The 26,528-nt window shown below is 37.1% G+C and overlaps 1 protein-coding gene and 1 long non-coding RNA gene across 2 annotated transcripts in view; one reads left to right on the top strand and one right to left on the bottom strand.

Annotated features, from left to right (window-relative positions):
- Positions 1-18,974, bottom strand: part of LOC114515185 (myosin-4) — a 25,550-nt gene extending 6,576 nt beyond the window's left edge. The window contains exons 1-27 of the mRNA XM_028534516.2: positions 18,912-18,974; positions 18,634-18,682; positions 15,720-15,967; positions 15,479-15,622; positions 14,952-15,108; positions 14,219-14,246; positions 13,997-14,114; positions 13,495-13,587; positions 13,281-13,344; positions 13,061-13,159; positions 12,847-12,950; positions 10,939-11,077; positions 10,238-10,356; positions 9,988-10,137; positions 7,967-8,137; positions 6,149-6,458; positions 4,707-4,780; positions 4,043-4,130; positions 3,842-3,959; positions 3,408-3,531; positions 3,181-3,317; positions 2,798-3,053; positions 1,865-2,107; positions 1,589-1,765; positions 1,218-1,363; positions 865-955; positions 392-781 (exon numbers count right to left, since the gene is read on the bottom strand). Coding sequence (XP_028390317.1) covers positions 392-781; positions 865-955; positions 1,218-1,363; positions 1,589-1,765; positions 1,865-2,107; positions 2,798-3,053; positions 3,181-3,317; positions 3,408-3,531; positions 3,842-3,959; positions 4,043-4,130; positions 4,707-4,780; positions 6,149-6,458; positions 7,967-8,137; positions 9,988-10,137; positions 10,238-10,356; positions 10,939-11,077; positions 12,847-12,950; positions 13,061-13,159; positions 13,281-13,344; positions 13,495-13,587; positions 13,997-14,114; positions 14,219-14,246; positions 14,952-15,108; positions 15,479-15,622; positions 15,720-15,923 — 3,744 coding nt within the window. The 5' untranslated portion in view covers positions 15,924-15,967; positions 18,634-18,682; positions 18,912-18,974. The remainder of the gene's footprint in view (positions 1-391; positions 782-864; positions 956-1,217; positions 1,364-1,588; positions 1,766-1,864; positions 2,108-2,797; positions 3,054-3,180; positions 3,318-3,407; positions 3,532-3,841; positions 3,960-4,042; positions 4,131-4,706; positions 4,781-6,148; positions 6,459-7,966; positions 8,138-9,987; positions 10,138-10,237; positions 10,357-10,938; positions 11,078-12,846; positions 12,951-13,060; positions 13,160-13,280; positions 13,345-13,494; positions 13,588-13,996; positions 14,115-14,218; positions 14,247-14,951; positions 15,109-15,478; positions 15,623-15,719; positions 15,968-18,633; positions 18,683-18,911) is intronic.
- LOC118502088 overlaps positions 16,236-26,528 on the top strand; it is a 13,016-nt gene continuing 2,723 nt past the window's right edge. Inside the window, exons 1-2 of the long non-coding RNA XR_004904765.1 lie at positions 16,236-16,247; positions 25,892-25,896. This is a non-coding gene — a long non-coding RNA (uncharacterized LOC118502088). The remainder of the gene's footprint in view (positions 16,248-25,891; positions 25,897-26,528) is intronic.

The raw sequence follows: 26,528 nt of genomic DNA, 5'->3' as shown, positions 1-26,528 counted from the left end.
GTTTAAAGTGATTGCTATAGCCCTGGCTGGTGTGGCTCAATGGATTGAGTGCCGGCCAGTGAACCAAAGGGTCACCAGTTCGATTCCCAGTCTAGGGTATATGCCTGAGTTGCAGGCCAGGTCCCCAGTGGGGGTTACACAAGAGGCGACTACACATTGATGTTTTCCTCCCTCTCTTTCTCCCTCCCTTCTCCTCTCTAAAATAAATAAATAAAATCTTTTAAAAAATGATTTCTACATATAAATCAAGTAATTCAATATAGTGATGTCTATTGAGAATAATTTTAATATTTGAAATAAGATCTAAAGTTAGATAAGATTGTCACATATAAACTTGATCACTTTTGAATTGTTGTAAACAAGGATGAAAGAGTAACAAGTTAATAAAGACCTTGGCTTTGGTGACAGTCTCCATGTTGCTGCTAAGGTCATCGATCTCCATCTTCAGCTCACTCTTCTCCTTCTCCAGCTTCTGCTTGACCCTCTGCAGGTTGTCTATCTGCTCCCCAAGTTCAGCCACGCTGTCTGCATGCTTCTTCCTCAGGGCAGCTGCTGTGGCTTCATGCTGCAGGGTGGCCTCCTCCAGGTCCCTGCGCATTTTCTGGAACTCAGCCTCCCTCTTCTTGTTCATCTCAATCTGGGCCGAAGTGGCCCCCCCAGCCTCTTCCAGCCGCTCACTGATCTCCTCCAGTTCCCGGGAGAGGTCAGAGCGCTGCTTCTCTGCTTTGGCCCTAGAGGCCCGCTCTGCCTCAATTTCCTCCTCCAGCTCCTCAGTTCGGGCCTGAGAGTGATGAAAAACACAAACTTAGTTCATGTTAGTAATTTCATTGTGTTGAATTACACTGATGGAAACCATGTACTTACCTGTAACTCCTTGATCTTCTTCTGCAGCTGCATCCCAAGGGCCTGTTCATCTTCAATCTTGCTTTGCAGATTGCTCATTTCAAACTCTTTCCTGTTAGAAGAGCATCACATTAGCTCACATTCAGTTCTCTTACCATTCTTCTTATCTAGGTATAATTGAACATCTATTTGTACTGTTAGTGGTGAGGAAGTTAGATACATGTTTTACAAGTCAATAGTCTCCTGTTTTCATTAACTAAAAAGTGAAAGATGTCTTTTTTCCCATATAAAATGAAGTAATATTTTAGAGATTTTTAAAGCATGTATTTTGTCTGAACTGACAGACAATAAGAAAGTTACAATTGAATACTCACTTTTTGAGTTTCTCATCAAGTTGCTGTTTGTCATTTTCTACATCCATTGTGGATTCTTGGGCCAATTTTAGGTCACCCTCCAGTTTTCTCTTGGCTCTTTCTAAGTCCATTCGAAGTTTCTTTTCTTGTTCCAGAGATCCTTCAAGCTAGATTTTTAGTGGATTTTATTTGTTTTTGTTCTTAATCACTTTGATGGCCATGTTACTAGCCCTCAAAGATACACAGGAGAATTTTAAAAGACACATTAAATAGCCTGAACTTTAATTATTATTCCCAAACCGGTAGTTAAAACTTTATGAGCATCATTAATATTTACATGTTGTAATTGATTATTTTATTTTAAGAGACAACACTGTGTTTTTCACACTTACATCATCCACTTGCTGCTCTAGCTTGATTTTGGCTTTGGTCAGGGTGTTGACTTTGTCCTCTTCTGCCTGCAGGTCATCCAGGGTCTGCTGATGGGCCTCCTGGAGGGCCTTCTTTTCCTTGGTCAGCTTAGCTATGGTTTCATCCAGGCCTGCCATCTCCTCTGTGAGGTTTTTTACCTTAGGAAGTAAAGACACTTTGTATTACATGCTGTATTTTGGTGGATTCAGTTTTATTTAATAATAATAACATAAACTTTTCTTATATATGTTTCATACCTTGTTCTCTGTGGCATGTTTCTCCTTTTCAACCTTGGCCAGTGTCAGCTCAAGGTCATCAATGTCTTTCTTCAGTTCTGAACATTCATCCTCCAGTTTCCTCTTTTTGGCTGTCAGCTCAGCATTGATCTCTTCCTCATCCTCAGCTCTCTCAGTCACCTCTTTGATTTTGGCCTCCAGCTGGATTTTTGCTTTGATTAGCTGGTCACATCTTTCTTCTGCATCAGCCAAGCCTTCAGCTTCCTATAGGGGGGAATGAAGTGTTTTCGTTTGTCTAAACTATATCTGCAAACTCATAGGAATTTATTAAAAGGTGGAAATTTCAGAGACTCAGCCAGTTTGGTGAATGTATATGCCAACTACCTTGTCAACTTTCAAAAATCAAAAGGACAAAAATATCAGTATATACTAATTAAATATATTGAAAAAATTCTTCCAAATATCCATACGTGGAAGGTCAAATCAGGGAAATACGCCTTTGGCAAAATCTGTACCTCTGCTACTTTGGAAATTCACTTATTCAATCTAGGACTCAGTTTCCTTACATTTGAGGGTGATTGATTTAAACTTTTTTTCTGTGCTGGTGAAAACAACATAACTTCTCTATTTTATTTATTAAAATATTAACTGAAAAAAGAACATTATAATTCAAGAGAAGGTTCTATAAAGAAAGGAAATTGTCTGCAGATATTTTTGTGACTTTGCTTACTGATCATCAAACTATGTGTGAATGCACACATGAACATAGGCAGCATAATTTGTGACTTTGCATTTATTACTTCTTTAGGTCTGAATCCTAATATTTTTGAAAGGCAAACAATTACAACAAATGTTTTGGTGGAAAGCATTTATTAACTTAAAACATTATTCTATCAAGTCAGATAGTGATAGGATGATAAGATGTGGCTGAACTGTGCAATGTATGATACTCACAGATTGAACTTGGAGTTGTAGGTCATTTTTCTCTTGCATCAGAGTTACCATTTTCTCTTCAAGTTCTTTCCTTTTTGCCTCTGATTTAGCCAGGTCTTCTTTGGTCTTCTCAAATTCTTCTTTCATGTTGGCCATCTCTTTCTCTGTTTCTGCACTCTTGAGGAGGGGCTTGATCTTGAAATACAGCTTCATCCAGGGCCAGTGCTTCACATTCATGAAAGCACGAACATTGTACTGGATGCAGAAGATAGACTCTCTATAGGAGAGACAAAAAGATGCAAATGAAAAAATGTGGAAAGTGACCATTCATCAACAAATGCAATGACTGCATTGGATTCAACTATTAAAATGTGGACAAAAAGGACTTGTTCTTGGTCCCTCACCTCCTTTCCATCATCTTCTTGAACTCCACCCTCATCAGGTATCCTCTGCACATGGCTTGAGTGCGTGTGATGAGTTGAGCCAGCTTATCATCTCGCATCTCCTCTAGAGTTCCCAACAGGCCAGCTTTAAAGAAAACCTTGCAAAAGAACAAGTTAAATATGTTATTTTCATTCATGAGAAAGTCCAAAGGAGGTGAATTTATGATAGAAATTTGTATTGGTGGTACCTTGGTATGACCGAATTTGTACTGGGTGTGGTCAATGTCAATGGAGCCTAGAAGTTTCTCAGAAGCTTTCTTGCTGTCAATGAACTGACCCTCTGGAATGGCACTTGCATTTAGAACCTTGTATCTGTCAGAATAAACAAAATATTAAAATGTAGTTTTCTTCACTGTAATAAAAAGGTAGAACTTTTAGTAGCTGTCATTGACAAAATTATAGATTGATTTTGTATTAAAATAATCAAACTGTGCTTTATGTAAAACTTGCAAAGATATAATGAACAATTTATGATCATATAAACCAAGACTTCTTTCTTTTATGATCACCTTTCAAATAACTGCATTTCAGTGTTCAAGGAAAAGTTAAAAAAATGTTTGAAATATGTGGCAATTTTGATATAGACTAGCACACTGAAAGTCATAAATAATGAGATACAAACCTCTGTTTGAAGTCTGCATAAAGGATTCTGCTTGGGAATCCTTTCCTGCAGATTCTGATGCCTTCCAGCACACCATTACACCTCAGCTGGTGCAGGACAAGTTCATGCTCCATGGCCCCTGAAAAGAAGATGTGTTTTTCCCTCTAAAAGTCTCACGAAAAGTTACCCTGGAGTCTTACTTGGATATCAGAAATATCTTACCAGGAGTTTTAGTTTCATTGGGAATGAGACAGCGTACAAAGTGGGGGTGAGTGCTCCTCAAGTTGGTCATCAGCTTATTTAAATTCTCCTATAAAACCATATGAAAGGTTTTAAAAATAATTTCTAGTTGTATTTACATTAGAATCCCTATCAATGGTCTGTAGTTAATGTACTTCTGTTTCATATTTCAATGAGCTGTCTCAATGAAGAACAAATCATAGTAACAAAAAGAAATCACATATGTGGAACATAGAAAATTAAGGTTACACAAAACCAGTCAATCTCAGTATGTTTCTTTAATCACTGCCAGTCAGAGACATTTTATATTGAGAATTTGGTCATATGAAATAGATGTGACTAAATACAGTGGTTGCTTTTAAGTGAGCATTTGATTTCATGTGAAATATGTTTAATACCACATCTTTCAGATTTGGGGCTTAAAGAGGATGTGCTTAATTTAGTATGAGGTTTGGTGTGAATACACATGTCTGGGTCCTCTTGTTAATTTTTCCTCAGACATTTTTTAGATTACTTTTAGTACATCTCTACCTCTTTTTAACTTCTTTTCTGTTTCACCATAGATTTCTTTTAAAAAATTTTTAAGTTATAATAATTTAATTTCTTCACAAGAGTAATAATTTGGAATTCAAGAAATATACTGTACCCTGAAAAGAGCTGACACTGTCTGGAAAGAAGACCCCTTCTTCTTGGCACCTTTCTTTCCACCACCACCACTTTCTGAAAAACAATATAGAGAAATTACAGTTATTTGCAATAGCCTTTTAACTACTATCCATAGACACCAGGACTGCCAAAATACCATTTGAAATTTAAATTTACACTCATTCATTTGTATCATTCCTATTCTTTTCATATCTCCCCTCCTTCAACTCTAGATTTGGAAAATATAAGCATTAACTTGCATTATAAGCGTTCAAGAATACCACCACCACCACCACCACCACCACCACCAACAAAATAACTGTGTATGTAAAGTGTAAATTTGGGGAAGGGATGGGATTCCTGTAATTCAAATCAGCAGGAGCTTCTAGGAGACAGAGAAAGGCCTCAGTGCACACAGTCCCCAGAAAACAGGTGAAGTTGCATGTTTGGTCCCAAGTAGGTGAGCCTTTGCTAACCTGCAGGTTAGACCTATATTCTATTTGCCTGTGCTTTTGTCTGTTACTTGTACATCCAGTCTTAGGTGGCTTAACAGAACTTTAATTTCTGAAGCACTAGTGCTCTAACAAAGAATTTTCTCATTCCAACTTAGCTGGATCCTTGAAGGAATCAATACTATTTAAATGGTAGAAACGAGCTGTATGATTCTGAGCAAGTTACTTAACTCTCTGAGTTTCTGTTTTCTTAATGGTGAAAGGGGTCCATACTAAATGATCCATTGTGTCCATTTTAGTTCTGAAAGTGTATTATTGTAAGACTGTACCACACTTATTAATTATACATCATTTTATTAGATCCATATTGGCCAGTATTTTCATGTTAGGTTTTGCTATAACTGTGTCAATCTCTGATAAATAGTATATTTCTGACTTCTCGCTCTAGGAACATATTGATGAAATTAGAAATATCCATCAGTAGATGAGTGGATAAAAAACCTGTGGTACATTTGCACAATGGGATACTATTTGACCATAAAAAAAGAAGGAAGTCTGACCTTTTGTTACAGCATGGATGGACCTGGAGAATATTATGCTAAGTGAAATAAGCCAGTCAGAGAAAGAAAAATACCATATGATTTCACTTATAAGTGGAATCTAATGAATGAAATAACAAAATGGAAACAGACTCATAGATAGGGAACAGACTGGTGATTGTCATAGGGGAGGGGATGGGCTGGGGAGCAAGGTGAACGGAGTAAGTTAAAACCACCCAAAACTCATAGACACAAGCAGAATGGTGATCACCAGAGGGAAGGGGTATGGGGGGAAGCAGAATAGGGTAAAAGGGGGATAAATGGTGACAGAAAATGAGTTGGGGTGGTGAACACACAATACAAATACAGATGATGTATTATAGAATTGTATGCCCAAAAGCCATATAATTTCATTAGCCAATGTCACCCCAATAAATTGAAGGAAAAATTACCTGCTTCAGCAGTTTGAGCTCCAGAAAAGAGGAGAGACAGAGTCTTCATTCCAGACTTCTGGTATAGCCCAAGCACCGTCTCATTCAGGGGGTCCTTGTTCTTGTCAAGCCAGCCAGCAATGTTGTAGTCTACGGTGCCCGCATAGTGCACCAGCGAGAAGTGGGCCTCAGCCTTGCCTTTGGCAGGCTTGGGCTTCTGGAAGTTGTTGGACTTGCCCAGGTGCTGTTCATACAGCTTGTTCTTGAAGGAGGTGTCTGTAGCCTTGGGGAACATGCACTCCTCTTCCAGGATGGAGAAGATGCCCATAGGCTAAGAGTAGAAAAAAGGGTATAGGAATGATAAGTCTCTCCAAAATAATATTCCAGTAATTTATGTGCTTGGTGGAAACCTGTACAAAAGAAGACTTGGAATGATAAGGAGTTAATTAGGCATGATACTACTGGGCCTCTACTACTGAAATGTGAAACAATCATATACCAAGGACATATGGGAAATATGTTTACTAGAGAGACTCCATTAAAAAAAAAGATATTTGTGCCACGATAAACATTATGTTCAGAGTATAAAATTAAATTCTGAAACTGCCATTTCAAAGCTGAATTCTTTCTTTCATAAATGTATATATCTAAATACTTTCTTCCCTACTGGCAGTGTAACTTCCTTCACTTCAAATTTAGACATGACAAAAGTATGAAGAGAAGAGAGAAGGATAATGACTAGGAATGATCCATTGCCAGGAAAAAAGTGTGTCTCATGTTGTATCATAAAACTCTTTGTGCTCTAATGTGTTTCTGCCACTGTGGGGTTAAGTGATGCTTATTTGGTTTTCCTTTATAAGTAGATTGACTCTTTTCGGTGGCAAATTTTGTATGAAAGCCTGATATAAAATTCAACATTCATGGCTTTGCTTTAGTCACAAACTGTCTTCCAAAAACTATTTTGAGTGTTCCAAGAAACTGAAATACTATAGAAGAAAACAAATGCGTTTCCTGAGGACTATACAGTTTTAATGAATAGTAAAGATTTCATATCACCACATTATAGTATCTTTTTCCCAAATTGGGCAGACCCAGTCTGCTTTTACACTCTCATCTCTCATATTTTTATGAATTTTGACATTAGTATTTGAAGTTTTCCTACACAGCAGTTGGACTTACTCTTCCCACTGAAAGGGTATGGTTCACAAATAACAAGCCTTATTGTTATCAATAGATACAAGATGAATTCCCACTACACTTTTGAAAGTGTTTAACAATTGCTTGATGAGTTTTAACATCTTCTGAACTGATATAACTCTTGCTCTACCCCCTTGATAACGAGGAATTCAGGGTTCATATTCCAGGTAGGGCTATGGAAAGTTTTACTTATTAGTCATCAGTTTACTCAAGTGACTATAACAATTAAAGAGTTAACCTTCCAAAGTTTAAGACATCTTGACATAGCCTACATAGATACACATGAAGGATGACAAATGCACAATACACAATCATAGGTTCACTAGAGTTAATTACCATACTCAGAAGACTAGTCATACTTTCATTAATTTCTCCCATATGCATGAAATCATGCATGAATAATGGAAAATGAAGTGATTAGAGGGATAAATGTGACTGGGTATATGTGTTGTAATAATTTTTCTACAAATTACTTTTTTCATTAGTAATAGGTCACTTGTGACACATCTCACAACTGATCAGGGTGCACAAGTATATCATAAAATTCCACTGCTTTTTCTTTGAAAATTGCGATTGCAGTTAAGCATAGGAAAGTAGACTATTTGTTCTTCATGTTTCAAAGGCTTGAAAAGTCATACAAACCTTTTCGATGAGCTCAATGCAGGCAGCCAGGTCCATCCCAAAGTCAATGAACTCCCACTCGATGCCTTCCTTCTTGTACTCCTCCTGCTCCAGCACAAACATGTGGTGGTTGAAAAACTGTTGCAGTTTCTCATTGGTGAAGTTGATGCACAGCTGTTCCAGGCTGTTAAACTATAGGAAACAATAAATATGTAAATTACTCATAACTTAAGTATTTGTATCTATGGAGCAGCTACTAATATTTCCTTCTAAATCTAAGGCATTTGATTTATTAAATTACAAAGGTTCAGACTGTTTTTAAAATTTATGACATAATTCTAAAACAAAGGAAAATCGACTCCTCTATACTTTGCTCTCCAAATAACTGCATATGAGGCAAAATGCTATTAAATGAGGAGATCTTTTAAATATTTCCTTAGAGTAATTTAGGAAAGTGTTTCTGTACTCATCTGTTTGGATCCAAGATTGATGTTGACTATCTTAATCATTCATGGAACATTTTTGAGACTTCTAGATTTGAAAGACTAAAATTCTTTTCTATTTATACCTATTTACTAGATTTTATATCTCTTCCAAGGCCTTTCTTTAGCACGAATTCCATTTTGTACTTTTTTGATAGTTGAAGATTTTAATACCCTTCTTTCAATAATTTACAGAAAAAGTAGGCAGAAAATCAGGAAAGATATAGTAGACTTAAATGACAGTATCAACTCACCTGATTGATACTCATAGAATTCTCCATTCAACAATGTTTAGCAGAGTTCATGTTTTTTTTCTTTTATCATATAAAATTTGAAATCTTTAATATAACAAAGTACTTTATAATCTAAACAACCATTCCATAATTTTAAAGCCTTATCCCTTAAAAACCTACCACTTACCACATTATGCATCATTTAAAAAAATTTTATTTAAATTTATTGTGGTGACATTGGTTAATAAAATTCTATAGGTTTCAGGTGTACAATTCTATAATACATCACCTGTATATTGTATAGTGTGTTCACCATCCCAGGAAAAGTCTCCTTCTGTCACCATTTATTGTCCCTTTACCCTGTTCTATTTCCCCCCACCTTTCTTTCCCTCCGGTAATCACCATACTGTTGTCTGTGTCTGTGAGTTCTTTGTTTTTTTTTCCTCAATCCCTTCATCCTTTTCACTCAGCCCCCAACCCCCCTCCCCTCTGACATCTGTCTGTCTGTTCTCTATCTATGAATCTGTTTTTATTTTGTTCATTAGATTCTACATATGAGTGAAATCGTATGGTATTTGTCTTTCTCTGACTGGCTTATTTCACTTAGCATGCTCTCCAGGTCCGTCCATGCTGTCACAAAAAGGACAGATTTTCTTCTTTTTTTTCCAGCCAAGTAGTATTCTATGTGTAAATGTACCATAGCTTTTTTATTCACTTATCTACTTATGAGCACTTGGGCTGCTATTGTAAATAACATTGCAGTGAACATTAGGGGTGCATATTTTTTTGAATTGGTGTTTTGGATTCCTTTGGATATATTTCCAAAAAGTGAGATCTCTGGGTAATAAAGCAATTCCATTTAAATTTTTTGAGGTAACTCCACTCTGCTTTCCACAGTGGCTGCACCATCTTCATTCCCACCAACAGTGCATGTGGGTTCCCTTTTCTCCACATCCTCACCAACACTTGTTGATTTTTTATTTTTAAATTGAATTTATTAGGGTGACATTGATTAATAAAATTATATAGCTTTCAGGTATACAGTTCTACAGTATAGCATCTGTAGATTGTATTGTTTGTTCACCACCTCAAGTCCATCACCATTTATCCTCCCGTAACTTTTTTTACCTCCCCCCACCCCCTTCCCCTCTGGTAATCACCACATTGTTGTCTGTGTCTGTGAGGTTTTATTGTTTGTTTGTTTTTTGCTTAATCCCTTCACCTTTTTCACCCAGCCCCACAACACCCCCACTTTTTGTTTGTTGACTTTGTATGCTTTAAATGATCAGGATTTGCATTTGCTAGCTTTCTGTCAATCATAACTCACATCAAAGATCTCAAAGCCAGCAATGTCCAAGACTCCAATGAAGTACTGCCTGGGCTGCTTGGTGTCTAGCTGCTGGTTGATGCGGGTGACCATCCACAGGAACATCTTCTCATAGATGGCTTTGGCCAGAGCACCCACTGAGTTGTATACCTTCAAGAACAATGGTAGTTTAGTTTTTGAATTGAAAACAATGATGGACCCTTGAGTCTCCTTTGGCTCAAATGAATCAGGAGGTTTAAGTCATGTTTACCTGTTGCACAGTCTGGCCTTTGGTGACATACTCATTGCCGACCTTGACCCTGGGGTAGCAGAGAGCTTTGAGCAAGTCAGCAGAGTTCAGACTCTGGAGATAGGCTGCCTTGTCAGCAACTGCATGAACAAGGTGAGGACAGTGAAACCAGTCAAGGCTTATATAATTTAAGGTGTGAATGACAATGACATAAGAAAAAATTTTTGCTTGAGGAGAATATGTGCAAATGTAGCAAAATCTATTCACTTGCTGATATTGCTTCAAAATTATTGCTACCTTTTGTGTTCATTTTAGTCATTTTTTGAGGTGGTAATTTGAAATTTGAGGAATTAATGCTCTGTGTGATATTCAAAACAGCTAAAGTGGGCCACAGACAAAAAAAATTTGAGAAATTCTAATTTAAGGGAGTAGTGACAGTAAAATTTAGATTTCTTTTTTCCAGTGCACATGGGCACACAAAATATTCACTGAAATGAAAAATATTTTAATCAAATTGCAAGTACTACCTTGCCATAAGTCAATGAAAGATAGAATGGGCAGACATCACATCACCACAGATCTGCTCAGTCATATAAAATACTAAGCAGTGTGTCATTTCTATTCCCATCATAGGGTAACTCAAAGTAAAAACATGGTCTGTGCCTCTGAGGAGCTGACGGGGTCAGTTCTGTCAATTGAAAGAAGTCAACAGGGAGTGGTACCTTCAGTGCCATCTGGCTCGGCTTGCTCTTCCCTTTGCTTTTGCTTGAATTTCATGTTCCCATAATGCATCACAGCTCCTGTGAGCTTGTAAATGGCCACCTTTTCATCAGCACTGAAACCCAGGATGTCCACAGCACTCTGTGAAGAGTTGAATTTAACTAACCTCACAATTATTACCACTGCAGACTTAGAATATACCTCCCACTTTTTTTCTTACCACACTTTGGCTTATATTTGATTAACACATTTTCATTTCAAAAGGCACTCATATTCATCACCATTTTGTTTCACATAACAACACCAAGAAGTATGTATCAGCCTTCCCACTGAGTCATGTGGACAGTAAAGATACTATATGAGTTGCCCACACTCACTTAGCCAGGACTTGAGCCCTTGCTTTGGATACCAAGGCCAGTGCTTTTCCCATTTCCCCACGTTATTAGCCTGGCCTTGCTGTGTATACTTATTGTCTCATGGCTTCTCTTAAATCTTTTCTCCAGCCTCACTAATCACTCTGTTTGCTCCTTCTTCTTCTACATTGTCCTGAACTAATACATAATCAAAGTCTACCTTTTCACCCTAGTGGGCATGACAGATACTATTGGGAAGAAGATATGAAGACAATAGCAATGGCCTGAGTTTTTTTCCACGTTCCTCTCTAATACCAGGTCATAGCTTAGCTGATCATGACATACCTGGCAGTGAACTTTACCCGATCATTATCAGTGTAGGGAACAGATATTTGTGGAAAGAACTTTCTCAGTATATTGAAATATGTTTGTCATTTTTCCTTGTCAGATTTTGATTACCTTCTTAGTTGCCTAGGCTAGGCTTTGAAAAGGTTTTCACAATGGGGGCAGGCATCAGGGAAGAAAGAATGTTTATTTACTAGTCTTGTTTCCTAAGACTCTTTCCTCAGATTGTTGCCTTCAGTTCCAGCTCACTGACTCTACCTATTTACAGAACTTAGATGTTATTACAGAAGTCCTAGAGCAAGACTGCTACATTTTTTAAGCTCTGAAACTAGGAGGTGTTTTTCAACTCCATATCACATTTGGGCATATGAATATAGTAACAAGATATAGAGAGTAAGAGCTGATATTTATAAGATAAAGGCATATAAGTAATTCACAGACTCTTTGAAAATAATATTTGAAAAGTATATTTACAAGCAATTTTAAATCCTATCTTAAGACTGTTGGAGTATTCCTAACAGTCTTGATTATGGAAGTTAATCAAATAAAATTGATTATTCAGAAATTCAAAAGAAAACACAAAATATGTACATATAAAGAAAATAAGTCAGAGAGCTCTTTAAAAAAAGAGGAGGGAGGGAAAAACTATAGTTGCAAAAATAAATGTAAAAGCCTCATGGAGTCTCAAAAAGAATAGTATTGTGGTAGACAATTCATTGCTTCTCACACTGCATGGGGTGGTGAGGCTTATATTATTAGCCCATAAAGGTATACTCAAAACAGATTTTGTGTTTACATCTGAGTGTAGAGGAACTGTGGGGATTGCATATTTCATTATAAAAATTTTAACATATTGTAGTTTTTTCTCATGTTCTTGGGTATAGGGTCTGACAAAAAATAGAAGAGAAATATCACTAATGGAGTACAAAAATTGACCAAAAATGACTGATAAGATAACAAAACTAATCAATTAGCCAAGGAATGACAAAGACCTGACACTTTAGACATTTAATTTATCTAATACATATTGGTGGTCAGGGGCATTGAAATATCTTGTACTTTTATTCCAGAGGTAGAAAAGCTGAAAAGGTAGTATGGCCTACTTGTACTTTTTTTCTACTAATGCTATCTACCCCAATAGAGGAGAATGTTGTATAATGGAAAATGAATTTGCCTTTTCCCATTTTTCCCCATGTTGTATCTATTACTTACATCTGTGGCCATCAGCTCTTCCTGATCATCAATGCTGGGCACTGTAATTTCACCTTGACTGACAAAGGCAAAGTCATATGGGTTGGTGGTGATTAAAAGCATTTCTGAACACATGGAAGAGAATAATTATAGATAGAGTTACTTTGGTCATCAAAAACATTTCAGAGGGACTTCTTAGAAGGGCTGTTATTATCAATCAAAGATATTTTTTTACCAATGAGCTCTGGTTTCTTATTGGACATGATTTGATAAAATATGTGGTAGCTTCTTTCAGCCTTTAGCTGGAAAGTAACTCGGGACTTCTCTAGCAGATCTAGAAAGTGAGATTAAGCACATTTAAAAGAAAAGGCTGTGGTGGAAAATAGATAAAAATAAGATTTTAAATATATATCTCAAAGGGAGACATACTCTGTAACTAATATACATTAACTTACATGTTTCAATATCTGCAGAAGCCAGTTTGCCTGTGGCCCCAAAATGGATCCTGATAAATTTACCCTTAAGGAGGCAAAAAAGAAGTTATTGTTCATATTAAGGTAGATGCTAGCTCTTTATCTATGGAATGAATAGATGGAAAATATATTATTATCAGATGTGTTGAAGAGGCAGTGCTAATTCTCACATGAATAGGAAGACCAAGAAACTTACGAAACGAGAGGAGTTGTCATTCCTCACGGTCTTGGCGTTGCCAAAGGCCTCAAGTAGGGGATTGGCACTGATGATTTGATCTTCAAGGGTCCCCTTAAGAGAATTGAATAAGACAGATAAAGAAACTCTACAAAAGAGGAGTTGCTGTTTGCTAAAATAAGTTCTCATTGATCTTTCCCCTTCTCCTTTCCCCCTTTGCAATAATCTGTAACTTTTGGGTAAGATTTTCTAAAGTGAACGAGGAGGACAATTGTGGGGAGGGAACACCCCATTGACAGGGTCTCGATTTTTGTATCCTTCAGGACCAATTTTTCTTCCTAATTAAATGGTGGTGAGAACTTTTGCATATCGAAGCTGCCAATATATTTCATGCTCACAAGTGCTTCCAAGAGTTATCCCAAATGTAGCATTGCATGCAGTTAAGTTGCCCTGATTCTGAAGTACTGTGGTCACATTTTAAAGCCTTTTAGTTCTTCCATACTGAAATGAACATCATGCCCACCTGCAGTTTGCCACCAGGAGCAGATTCCTCTTTTTTCTTCTCTCCAGTAACTGCAATTGTTGCAAAGTATTGGATGACACGCTTGGTGTTCACAGTCTTCCCTGCACCAGATTCTCCACTGTAAAGTCCAGACAGAATAAAAAGTCAGAATCTAAGGCTGTAGTAGTAACTACTGCAAGAATCAAAACTCAACAGAAAAAAAAAGACAGGAAATGTGCATACGTAATCAGGATTGACTGGTTCTCCCGATCTGTGAAGAGAAACCAAAACCCAAGGTATTTTAAAAAACTTATCACAAAGATTAACACAGTACCTGTAAACTCAAAATTGTCTTAAAACTACCTCCTCACACGAAAATAATAACTGTATAAATTGGTACTTTGCTTTTTTCACAAGATACTTTAAAAAAATAACTAGCAAAAGATGTGCTAGTTAATCAGTGTATTAAACTTCCATTACCTTTAATGTGAAAAATATGTAATGCATCATTTTACCATATTAGTTATGAGAATAAACTATTGATATCAGATGAATGAATAATAATTTCATGTTTAATATCCCATTAATTACCTACTTCGTCATTCAGAAATCCTGCTGTGGTATTAATGTACAATCCAAAGTTTAATATAGTAATTGTCATAACTTCTTAGCATGAAATTCAAAAGTTTGCTTTTTAGAAGAGACAATATATTACTTATAATTAAAATGCATAGTTGGCATTTTGAGCTGGAATTTGCATGAATTAATTTGGATTTTAGCATAGAAATATAAGCAAAACTCCTTTTTTTGGAACTGGTACCTTTTTTTCTAAATATACTCTTTAATTTTACTAGTGCTATTATTATGTCTGTGGTAAACATATTATTCTCAAAGTATTGGCTCTATGTCTTCTATGTTACCAGTATACAAATCTTTTATTAGTGGCTATAGAAATTGTAATTATGGACTTGCTCACCAGTCAGCATGAACTGATAGGCATTGTCTGAGATGGAGAAGATGTGGGGCGGGGCCTCCTGGCGTTTTTTGCCTCGGTAGGCAGACACCACCTCGGGGTTGTACACCGGCAGCCACTTGTAGGGGTTGACAGTGACACAGAAGAGGCCTGAGTAGGTCTGTGGGAAATGACAAGATTGCTCAATCAGTAGTCACCTCATTAATCTGCCTGGGAAATATATAGATAGGGACCTAAGGATTGCATTTAAGGACCCAAGCCTTAGGTTCTCATAAGGCATAATGGTTTCATTCATTTGCTACCTCCCTCTAAGCACCTTCTGCTGCACAAAATGCTGCAGTTTTCCAACTATCTCAGTATTAAGTAGATGGTTTTCCACATGCATATTTTCAAATATATCAGAATTTACAATGCTAACCAAATGATTGGACTTAAAATAATGTTGAGTAGGAAAATCTGAAAATAAAGTTTTGTTTTAGCTAACATGGTACATGGAGTTATTGAAAAGTAATGTCTATGGGGGCACTCACATAGATCATCCAGGCTGCATAACGCTCTTTGAGGTTGTACAGCACAGCGGGCTCGTGCAGGTGAGTCATCATGGCCATGTCCTCAATCTTGTCATATTTGGGAGGGTTCATAGAGAAGACTTGATCATCCTTAACTGTGACAGTCTTAAGAAAAGAAGGAGTCAGTGTGTGTCAACTAAGTAGTAGAAAAGTATCAATTATGCTTTTCCTTCCTTTTATTTACATATTTATTTTTACTCACAGTTCCACCTTCAGTCTTGACTGTCACTTTCCCTGTTTCCCTGCTCTGCACTGTCGCTTTCACATAGGATTCCTTAGGATCCACCACAAAGACAGAATTCTTGGCATCAAAGGGTTTGTTCTGGGCTTCAATTCGCTCCTTTTCAGATTTTCGGAGGTAAGGAGCAGCCTCCCCAAAAACTGCCATCTCGGAGTCGGAACTCATGGCTGTGGGTTATTGATGGCAACACAGCACAGCACCAGGTGTAACTGGAGGGAAGAAACAGAGTTGGACAATGACCCAGGCTGCAGGTAAGCATGGTCCTGTTGCTCTCCTGTTTGGTAAATGGACTTCACTAGCCATGCTTATTTCCTCACCCCTGCTTTTAGGAGTCACTCCTGTGTGTTTTGTACAGGTTTGGAAATATTAGATCCTTGAGTTGAAAGCCTTATATTGGTAGCTTAATTTTTGTGAAATTTCAAGCCCCCATTGTATCTTTTGTATCAAGTGAGATATATGGAGGAATTGATGTTTTACTCAGCAACATTTGTAATACCCCAAGTGTGTTCAGAATCTCTTCTTTTTCTGCTTGTTTTTCTTTTCTTTCCTTTTTCTACACATCCCTTTTTTTTGACATTGTGATGATACAATGAATTGGAAAATAACTGTTAACAATGGCTTTACAACCTAAATGAAACTTTAAAATACTCAATTATTTAAGCAAATTTTCTTGCTGCCCAAATTAGTAAAGATGGATATGTAAACTGCATATAAAAAGATATTAAAATTGAACATATGAAATATACATCTGTTCTTTGAGAACATAGTCCAGGTCAAAAACACCTGATAAACACAAACTCCTAGTTAACTGACAAGCATTAGGTAATTAAAGGGGAAAGTAAGTACAATGATAGCTGAAAATCTAATAAATGATATTATCCTAACTCAAAATTATATTATATCAGTTCTTAAATTATATAAAAATCAGAAATATTATCTAAACAGAATATAGCTTTAAAAGTTTCTTGGAAAATATCTGAATTTTTAACAAAATATTTGTAGGAGTTGCATACTTTTAGTCTATCCTTCTCTTTGTTTTTAGCTGGACTTTAGCATACATAGCCTTTTTATCTGATTCTTATTGATTTAGGTCTCTCTTTCTCTCTCTCCCTCCTCCTCTTATTTAAAAAAATACCAATCCTAGCCCTGGCTGGCGTAGCTCAGTGGATTGAGTGCAGGCTGCGAACCAAAATGTTGCAGGTTCAATTCCCAGTCAGGGTACATGCCTAGGTTGCAGGTCATGACCCCCAGCAACCGCACATTGATGTTTCTCTCTCTCTCTTTCTCCCTCCCTTCCCTCTCTAAAAATAAATAAATAAAATCTTTATTTAAAAAAATAAATAAAAATAAAAAATACCAATCCTCTAAATATATCTTCTGAAATGAATAGCCAGTATAAGGTTTCAAGCCAAAATAAACTTAAATTTTCCCCACTGTCATATTAATTGTGAGAAAATAAGTTGTCTCACTCTTGTGACAAGGACAGAATGTTGCCCAGAGTTAAAGTAGGTGACCTTTGTGGAGAAGAAGAGGGACTGGTTTTGTGGAAAGCAGTGCCTTCGTTGTTAGCAGCCATACAACATCAACCTTTTATCAGCTTTCCAGGAGTCTTGGTCAAAACCTCCTCTCAACTCATAATCTTAGATATGGAATTTGCTACCTACTAATCTCTGAAATCAGTGTAATTCATACTTGTAAAAGTTTCTTGATAGTAAAGTGAAATTTAGACATTTTCAGAGGACAGATATTGAAACATTTAATGTTAGGTGTTTTTTTTTCTTCAAAGAAGAACTGTTATTGTGTTATATTATTTTTTATTTCTGTGCTTGCTTTTAAACCAAGAAATTTTGAATTAACTACCATGTAGAGATTACTATGTCCAGTGTATCCACAAAACACAGAAATGATGTAACCCTCCCCATTTCATGGCTGAAATCAGTTGTTTCCCAGCTTGTGTGTCACAAGCCCTCAAAGATCCTCAGGCTTGTTGAAGCAAGTTCTTAAATTCACCTGCACAGTGACAATTGCCTCAAATTCAACAAGCAACATTCCCACACAAGCAATATGTTTTCTTTTCTAAATGAATGCTGCTGTATTAAATATAAACTCATTTAAAATAATTATTACATGTATAGTAGGCTTTCATCATTATGTGTATTCCTAACATAATGCAAAAAGTACAGGTTCTGACACTTAGAGTTGGGGGAGGTCCATTAAATGTTTTTGGTTCTATGGGAGGGGTCCTAGGAAACCACTGACTTAGATCATAGATGGCAAGAGCTGGAGGGACCTTAAAGGCCACCTAGAATCCAGTCTTGTCATTTTACGGATGAGGAGACTAAGGCTCAGAAAGATGAAGGGTCATTCAGTGACAGAGAGGTATAAGTCGTGGTGCTTGGACATGAGTCCTATTCCCCCAAGTTCACTTTAGGACTTATTAGTGCTAATTCCACTGCAATACACCATTTCAAGATATATAAATGCCAACTGGCTTCACCAGGCAACTAGAGTTAGTGTAAAGCCTGAACTGGCACCTAGGCATTTTGACTTCCAGATCAAGCCATTGTTGCTATTACCATTCCATCTCTCTGATATATCCTTACGGTTTTAAGTTGCACTAGTAGTTTACATTAAATGTTACATGTCATTGTTGCATACTGTCTACAGTTCTAACAACATGTAAAACAGAAGAGTCATTAAGTTTTTTGTGATTAAATGGTCTGAACAGTCAAGATTTTATGAGAAGCCATTCTTAGAGAGTGTGGCTTATATCCTATTCCCAGTAATAAACTAAGGTATAAAATGGTAGCTCTTTAAGACATAGCAATATAGAGATCCCTTTGTTCTTTAGACTATAATAATAGATTATTCTTACCTCTTGTGTTACCAGGTGGAGAAGGTGGCAGTCTCAAAGCAGACAACTACTGTTGAGAGAAAAACAAACAAAAGAATGTGGATTCATTTATTTTTTTCAATTTAATCTATTTAATTCAATTTTTAATTTAAAATACTAGTAATTGTCGTGCAGCACAATGTCACCCTTGGGAATGTTATGAAGAAAAATAAAAAATTGGGAAACAAGAACCATCTCCCTTAAGTGAATAATAATTCAGGAGTGTAAAACTAGCTGAGTGTTCTTCCATGTATACATACCTTAAAGAATTTTGACAAAGGACAGGACACAGGCATCTCGGTTCCACTTTTATAGAGACCATTCTGCAAACACAGCAGCCGCCTCAGCTGTCCTAGCTGGGAACCTACTTGGCAATCTCTTTGCACAATATGCACTGACTGTGGCTGTGAATGGATATAATTAGAAATATTTGCTGTCAACTATAAACAATTTGACAGAGGATAATCTAGGGCTTTTTTAATAGGCATTTGATAGGGATGGGGATTCAGGGCTTCTAAGGCTACTTCAGCTTTGGTGTTGCGTCATTCATCACAGAACTCAAAGCCAGGTTCCCACTTATTCTCCTGCCTATAAAATTGGTCTGGCAGAATGAGCCCGATGTGAGGCGTTCAGGACTAATTGATTTGTTAGTGCTTAGAGCCATTGAAAAGTTGGGATGAATTCTAGATCTCACACTATGATTGGAAGCAGTGAGTGATGGATATTAAGGCAGAATTCCTAGCCTAGGTCTGGATTTTAGAAACAGTGGCGACAGATTCTTTTAAAGTCTGAAAGTCTAAACATGAAGAAGAAAATTAACTCTTAGATTAGGCAGTGGTGATGGACCATAAGGAATTTAGAATGGATATAAACACTTCTGATCCTTTTCTGGAGGACTTACCATGGATATCTCCAGCTCATATGTTTTCATTGAGGGGACAACAGAATGCTGTGTGATGTTCCATGCACGTTTCCACTGCATAATAGAAGGAGATACAAAACATGCATTTCTAGTTCATGGGCAAATCCTCACGACTAGCTGTAGCTCTAATGAGGTGGGTACTATATATTTTAATTTAAGGTGGGAGGAAAGATAATACTCTCTTTGTGAACTAAGAAGATGAATGGGCCATAACATATGAGCATGATACTTTTAAATTGGATTTTGGTGGTTTTGCCACATACACAGCTGTTACTGAATGTGACAGGAAATCTATCTACCCTAAGTGTGTCCCTAAGATTGGGCGTGATATTTTCTTTTCAACTGTCATCTGCTAGCTTAAGTTACTGATAAATGTGATTACAGTTTTTATATATCCTATTGACTTAGAATTTCTTTTTAACATGTAACAGATTGAATCTTTTCTACTTTTTATTTCTTTTGGTACAATACTGTGGAATAGTTGGTCAGACTTTTTTTTTTAATCTCCGTGGTAATGATTCTTAGAAGTCTAGAGATTTACCCAAAATATTATGCTCTAAGCCAGAAAGAAGAAACATCTAATTTGTCTCTAATTTAAGACTTTCATGACTCACTTTTACTTCTTTTGCAACTTAATGTCTAAATTATAGACATAAATGTTATCAAACACATGTACTACTTGTAGAACTGGAAGATAAAATAAGGAACTGTGAATGAGACCAAGATGCATAGGCTGAGTTATACAGTTCTGGCTGATGAGGACTCTGCCTCAAAGTCAGAACTTTGACCAATCATAGATAGACTGAGCATTCAGATCTTGAACACTCTAAAATAAAACAATGATATTGTGGTGGAGACTGGCATGGTCCACTGTGGCGGATCCTGGCCAGCAGGATCCATGTATGTTGTGGCTGCTCACGAACAAATACACACGAACAGCAGAAGTCCTGTGGAGAAAAAGGGATGGCATGGCCACTCTCAGAGAGAGGGTGAGAGGGCCACAGAGCCCAGTCCCTGCCTGAACAGGCTTTTATTGCTTTTCTGGGTACATTATGGTAGAGGGTAGTCCTCATTTACTATGCACAGGTTCACTGTAGGGGATTACCTTTTATAGATAACAAAGGAAAGAATGTTGCTAACTACTTCAAAGAGAAGGATGTTGCAGATCAGGGGGAAAAGTGGTTGAACTGGTCACACTTCATACTTGGGAGGTTTAGCTCAGATTTTAGGAAGTTGCAGTAAGCACCCACTGCCTGAGTTCAGGGTGAGGGAATTTTACCAAAAGCAAGTCTCATAGCAGTGTAGGTACAATGCAGGCCTGATTCCCCACAGGAAAACCTCTCCATGGGCATGGTCCTGCATGCCACTCATTCCCCACTGGTTTTCCACGTGAGTGCTGAGCTACAATTCCACGCCATGCAAAGCAGTTCCCTACAGTCCACCAGGAGTGGCTCAGAGAACCTTGCAGAGCTTGTAAAGGGAGAAGAGAGCCAACACTGAATGAGGGAGGAGTCATTTCCCTTATACTTGCTTTTCTACGGACTGTCTAAATAGGAAATACAGGAAATTAACACTAAGCCTTCTTGTATTGTGTGGTTTGTTATGATTAGGTATGGGTGGGAAGGAGAGTGATTTTGAATGCTATACTTCAGCAGTCTGTATAAAAACTCTGTCTAGCATTTCTCCCTCATTATCCTCAAGATTTGGAAATATGATAGTCTTCTGTGACCTTGTACTTCTTTATCAGTTAAAAACACAAATCTGGTAAAAAACCTAATATTCACTTCACCTAATAGAGTTGTAGGATTAAATTAGATTATATAAGTAATTTATAATATATAATACTTATACTTATATAAGTAATATATGTTATATATATTATAGATTATTTTACTATATCATAAGTGGAAATTATACATAATTATATGTAATCTCATTTAATTTATATACACAGACACACATATGTACAATGCTTAGAATAGTGTCCACCAGGGACTGCTAAAATAGACATTTCTTAATTAGAGGTAGGTTGCAATAGCATGCTGATATTTCTCCCAAATATACACAGGGAGTCAAAGTAGTAGTAAAGGGTTGCAAATAGGTGGTAGTTAGGAAATGTCAACAAATAAGATTATTTTATTGTTTTTATGTTTTTCTTATGTAAATTGTGTTAAAAATACAGTTGGGAACTAGGTTGGAGAAGATGTTTATATCCTAGCTTCTGTGGTGTACAGCCTGACAGTATAACTGTAATAAAACCCCTTGCTATTTGGCAAGTCAGATTGCTATTTGTCTTCTATTAAATTTCTCTGGGGCTGTACTGGGTCATCACTACTGAAAAGAAGTTGTGTATTCATTTTTAAGTCAACTGCTAATTACACTTTAGTGTTCTCATTCTACCATCTGGGTACAGTCATTTACTCATTTGCCTATTCAATACATATTTATTGAATGTCCACTATGTGTCAGCCACTGTTTTAGCACAGGGTGTCACTATAAAAGTTGGCCAAGCCCATGCCCTCATGGAAATTTCAGTTAATGGGAGTGGACATACACAAACTAATGAACAAGTCAATACATAGTGTGCCAGATACTAGTGAGTGCTAAAAATAAAGCAGAGTAAAGGGGAAAGGGAGTACTGTACCAAAGTTAATGATACAGAATGGCTTCTAGAATATGGTTAAATTTGGGTAGAAGATTGAGGGAAGTGAAAAAGCAAGCAGTATGGATATTAGAAAAAGGGAACAGAAAATGCAAAGTCCCTGAGGCAGGAGTACACCTGTTTAAGGAGCAGCAAGGAAACCTACAATCACGCAAAATGTTCAAGGGGAAGAGTAGTAGGAGATGAGGTAGGGAGGACCATGTAATGTAGGATCTTGTGGGGACTTTGGTTTTTAATCTGATTGAGATAAACCAGAAAAGAAATTTGGGAAGTGGATCAATGTAATCTGACTGAAGATTTAAAAGAACCACTCAGGTATTGAATGTAGATTATAGGCTGCAAGGGAAGGCCAAGTTTAGGGAGCAGGCTATTGCTACAGTGTAGATGGAATACAATGGTAGTTCAGGCCAGGTTCCAGTTACAGTAACTACATAACAAATTACCCCAAACATAATGGCTTAAAACAACTTTTTTATTATACTCATGAATTCTATGGGTCATGAATTTGGAATCTCATAGGGACACAGCAATCTTGTTCTACAATATCTGGGACCTCTGAGAACCCCAAGCCTGGGGATGATTCAGCATTTAGGGACAAGTATTATGTCTCATAATAAAGGTTAGAGAAGAAAGGATTGTTTAGAAGGGTAGCTAGTGAATAAGCTGGTATTTGGAGGTAGACATGAGGCCAAGGGAAGCTTTGTTAAAAGACTGGAGAGGCTAAGCATACTTGTGTTGATAAGATGGATCCTGTGGAGTTAGATAAACTGATGATGCAAGAGAGGGAAGGCATAATTGTGGGTCACTGGCAAGAGGGTCTGGAGTCCAGAGGCCAACTGGACTCTGACAGAAGCAGGGACACTTCATGTATGAGGCAGGAAGACAGAGAGTGAGGGCAAGATGCAGGTTAGAGGTTAGTTGGTAGATTTGCTGGTAGAAAGATATGGGAATTTCTATTTCCTTGCTTCTATTTTCTCAGTGAAGTACTAGGCAAGATCACTGGCTGAGAGTGAGGGCATTGAAGGAAGTATAGCGCATATACAGATAGAAGATGTGAAGTGTTCATTTTGGAGAGTAGGCATCCCAGGCTTGCCCAGAAGTATTGAGTTATAATCATGAAGTTAAAGTAAGACCAGTTTGGGTAGATCTGTATGTTTTTCTCCAGCAACTTTAGTTACTTGCATGTGACCATAGAAAATATGAACAGTGAAATATAGGGAGAGAAAGGCAAGGAGTTAAGAATCTTTTCAAGCAAGGGATTATAATACTAGGCCATAAAGTTTAAGCTTAGATAAGGAAGAAAATGAGTAAAAGGGCAGATATCAAAACAATGAGAAAGTGGCATGGGTCAATGAATAAGTGGTCTCAATGATGTCAAAGAATTGCAGGGATAGACTCTCTGGAGTAGGTGAGCTGGAAGAAGAGGAGATAATTTATAGAGACTGAATAGAATAAATTTCTTCTGGTTGTGGTATATAATTCTTTTTAATACACTGTTGTGTTCAATTTGCTAATATTTTGTTGGGGATTTTTGCATCTATGTTCATAAGATATACTGGTCTGTAGTTTTTCTGTCTTAAAATGTCATTATCTGGTTTTGTTATTAGGTCATGCTCGTCTTACAGAATGAGTTAGAAAAATGTTCCCTTTGTTTTTATTTTCTGGAGGATATTGTGGTGAATTGGTATTATTTCTCCTAAATGTTGGTAGAATCCACTAATAAAGGAATCTGGGCCTGGTGCTTTTTGGGGGGAAAGCTCAGTAGTTGTTGATTCAAATTCTTTAATAGATATATGCCTATTCAGATTATTTATTTCTTCTTGTATGCTTTGATAATTTGTGCAGAGACTGAATGGGATGCCTGGAATTGAGGTTTTATGAAGGTACATTCAAATGATGAAGTCAGTGATGACTATATGATTTATCACTCTAAAATTTGAACTTGCTTTGAATAACAGGTAAGGTAAGACAGATGCAATAACTGAAGAGGAAGGATAAGACAGGGTACATTAACTAAGTAGGAGACATAAGACAGGATGGAATAACTGAACAAGAGAGATATGATGTGTGGTAACTGAAGAGGAGGGATAAGAAAGGATGCAATAAATGAGAGGGAGGGAGGGAGAGAGAGGGAATGAGAGAACAAGATGTCATAACTGAATGGGAGAGAGAAGACAGGATGGAATAACTGAAAATGATAAGAAATAATGCAATAAATGAGAGGATATGGCAAGGACAGAGGAGAGAGAATAAGATGTAATAATGCAAATGAGAGATAATAAAGGAAGAAATAACTGAACTGCAGAGGTAAGACAAGATATAACAAATGAGCAGATAAGATAATACAAGGTGCAAAATGATCAGAGACAAAAAAGGGTGGAGTAACTGGAAGAGATGAGACAGGTTGCAATAAATGAAACTGACAGGTAAGATAGGATACAATAAATGTGCAGGAGAGATAAGAAAAGATGCAGTAGCTGGAGAGAGAGTTATGACAAAGCATAATAACTGAGCAGGAGACATGGACAGGATGCAATAACTGAATGTAAGAAATAAGACATGATAGAAAAACTCAATGGAAGAAATAAGACAGGAGAGGATAACTTAACAGGAGACAGTATTAGGTAATTGCTCAAGGGAGATTCTTCTTTCAACTAGGGAGGGCTTCTTAGAGCTGGTGCTCTTGAAGGATGAATAGGGTGAACTTACAAAGAAGGGGAAGGAGCATTATGGTCAGAGGCAAAAGGACCAGGAAGCATATGACAGTGAAAATGAAGGTTTAAGCCTATGTGGGTGTCATAGATCATGTAGGGGTGGATGCCTGACTTCCAAAGAAAGTATTAAAGGGAGTACCATTTAAACCAAGACTTAAAGGATAGGTAAGTATTTGCCAAATGGAAAGATTGAAGGGCATATAAGGAAGTAAATTCAGAAGTATGGAAACATCATTCTTTCAAAATACGATTTTTGAGCATGTACTATACTCAAGCATGATATAGAAATGAATGAGACCCCTTATCTACACTTACGTAGCTTACATTTTAATGTATGAGACATTATTTAAGGTTTGGTAAATGATAAGTGAAAAGACTATAACAGGGAAATCTGACCTATTCTAGAGGTCTAGGAAGGGTTTCTTAAAGAAATGAAATTTAAGCTGAAATTTAGAGGATAAGTAGGACTTCTCTAGTCAAAGCATGGAAGTGAGAGTTGAGAAAAGATTCCGGGAAACTGAGGAACAACATGTGTTAAGTCACTGAGGTGACAAGGCCTACAGTATATTCATGGAACTGGGAGGAGGTCAGTGCAGCTGAAACCTGAAGATAGAGAAGGAGAGTATCTCAAGATGAAGCTTGCTAGGTCAGCAGGACAGTCTTTGGGATTTCAGTTTTTATAGTAAGAGCAAAGGAGTGATCTTAAGCTAGAGAGTGATGTGATCAGATTATTGTTCTTGAAAAGATCTCTCTGGCTATAGTTCAGATTTTGCCAGAATGGTTTAGACTTGGGAAAGAAGAATAGATGTGTGAGAGACCAGGCAGTAGATGATGACAGTCTGGATGAGGACTATGGCAGAAAAAGAGAGAAAAGTTGATGGTTTTGAAAGATATTTAGGGGTAGTAAAGAAAAAACATATTGATTGGATATGGGTGAATGAGGACAGGTAGATTTCAAGGCTGATTCCTAAATATTTAGCTTGAGCAACTGAATCATTACTATTGCTATCCACTTTGAGGAACAGTATAGGAATACAAGAGAAGTTTTAAGGAGGGTAAAAGAGAATCGTTAATGCATTTAGTTTGAAGTGCTTATTTGCAGAGATATCAAGTCTGGATCTCAGAATAGAGAACTAGGATTGGGATGGAAATTTGAAATTCTTGGGTTATAGATGGTAAAGAAGCCAAGAGAGTGGATGAGATCATCCAAGAGCAAATGTAAAGTGAGAAAAAAGGGGCTTGAGATGGAAACTTGAGTCACATCACATTGAATTTACAAAAACATTTGATGGTTAGGCAGAAGCAGATGAGCTGATGGAAGAGAGGAAAAGAGAATCTGGAAAGCCAGAACTATAAAGAAACCCAGGGTAGGACAGAGTTTTGGAAATCAAGGGAAGAGAACATTTCCAATAAGAGAGAATGGCCAGATGTGTAATAGGCAGTTAGAAGGTCAGTTTAATTACGGATTGAGAAGTGTTCATTTTTTTTTATTTAGCAAAAAAGAAGTGATAGAATCATAGTGAAATCCATTTAGGTACAGTATAGGAAGCAGAAGCCAGATTGAAGTGAGTGGAGGAGT

The sequence above is a fragment of the Phyllostomus discolor genome, chromosome 8, assembly GCF_004126475.2.
Source record: "Phyllostomus discolor isolate MPI-MPIP mPhyDis1 chromosome 8, mPhyDis1.pri.v3, whole genome shotgun sequence".
Lineage (NCBI taxonomy): Eukaryota > Metazoa > Chordata > Mammalia > Chiroptera > Phyllostomidae > Phyllostomus > Phyllostomus discolor.
This window is presented reverse-complemented; position numbering and strand designations above follow the sequence as displayed.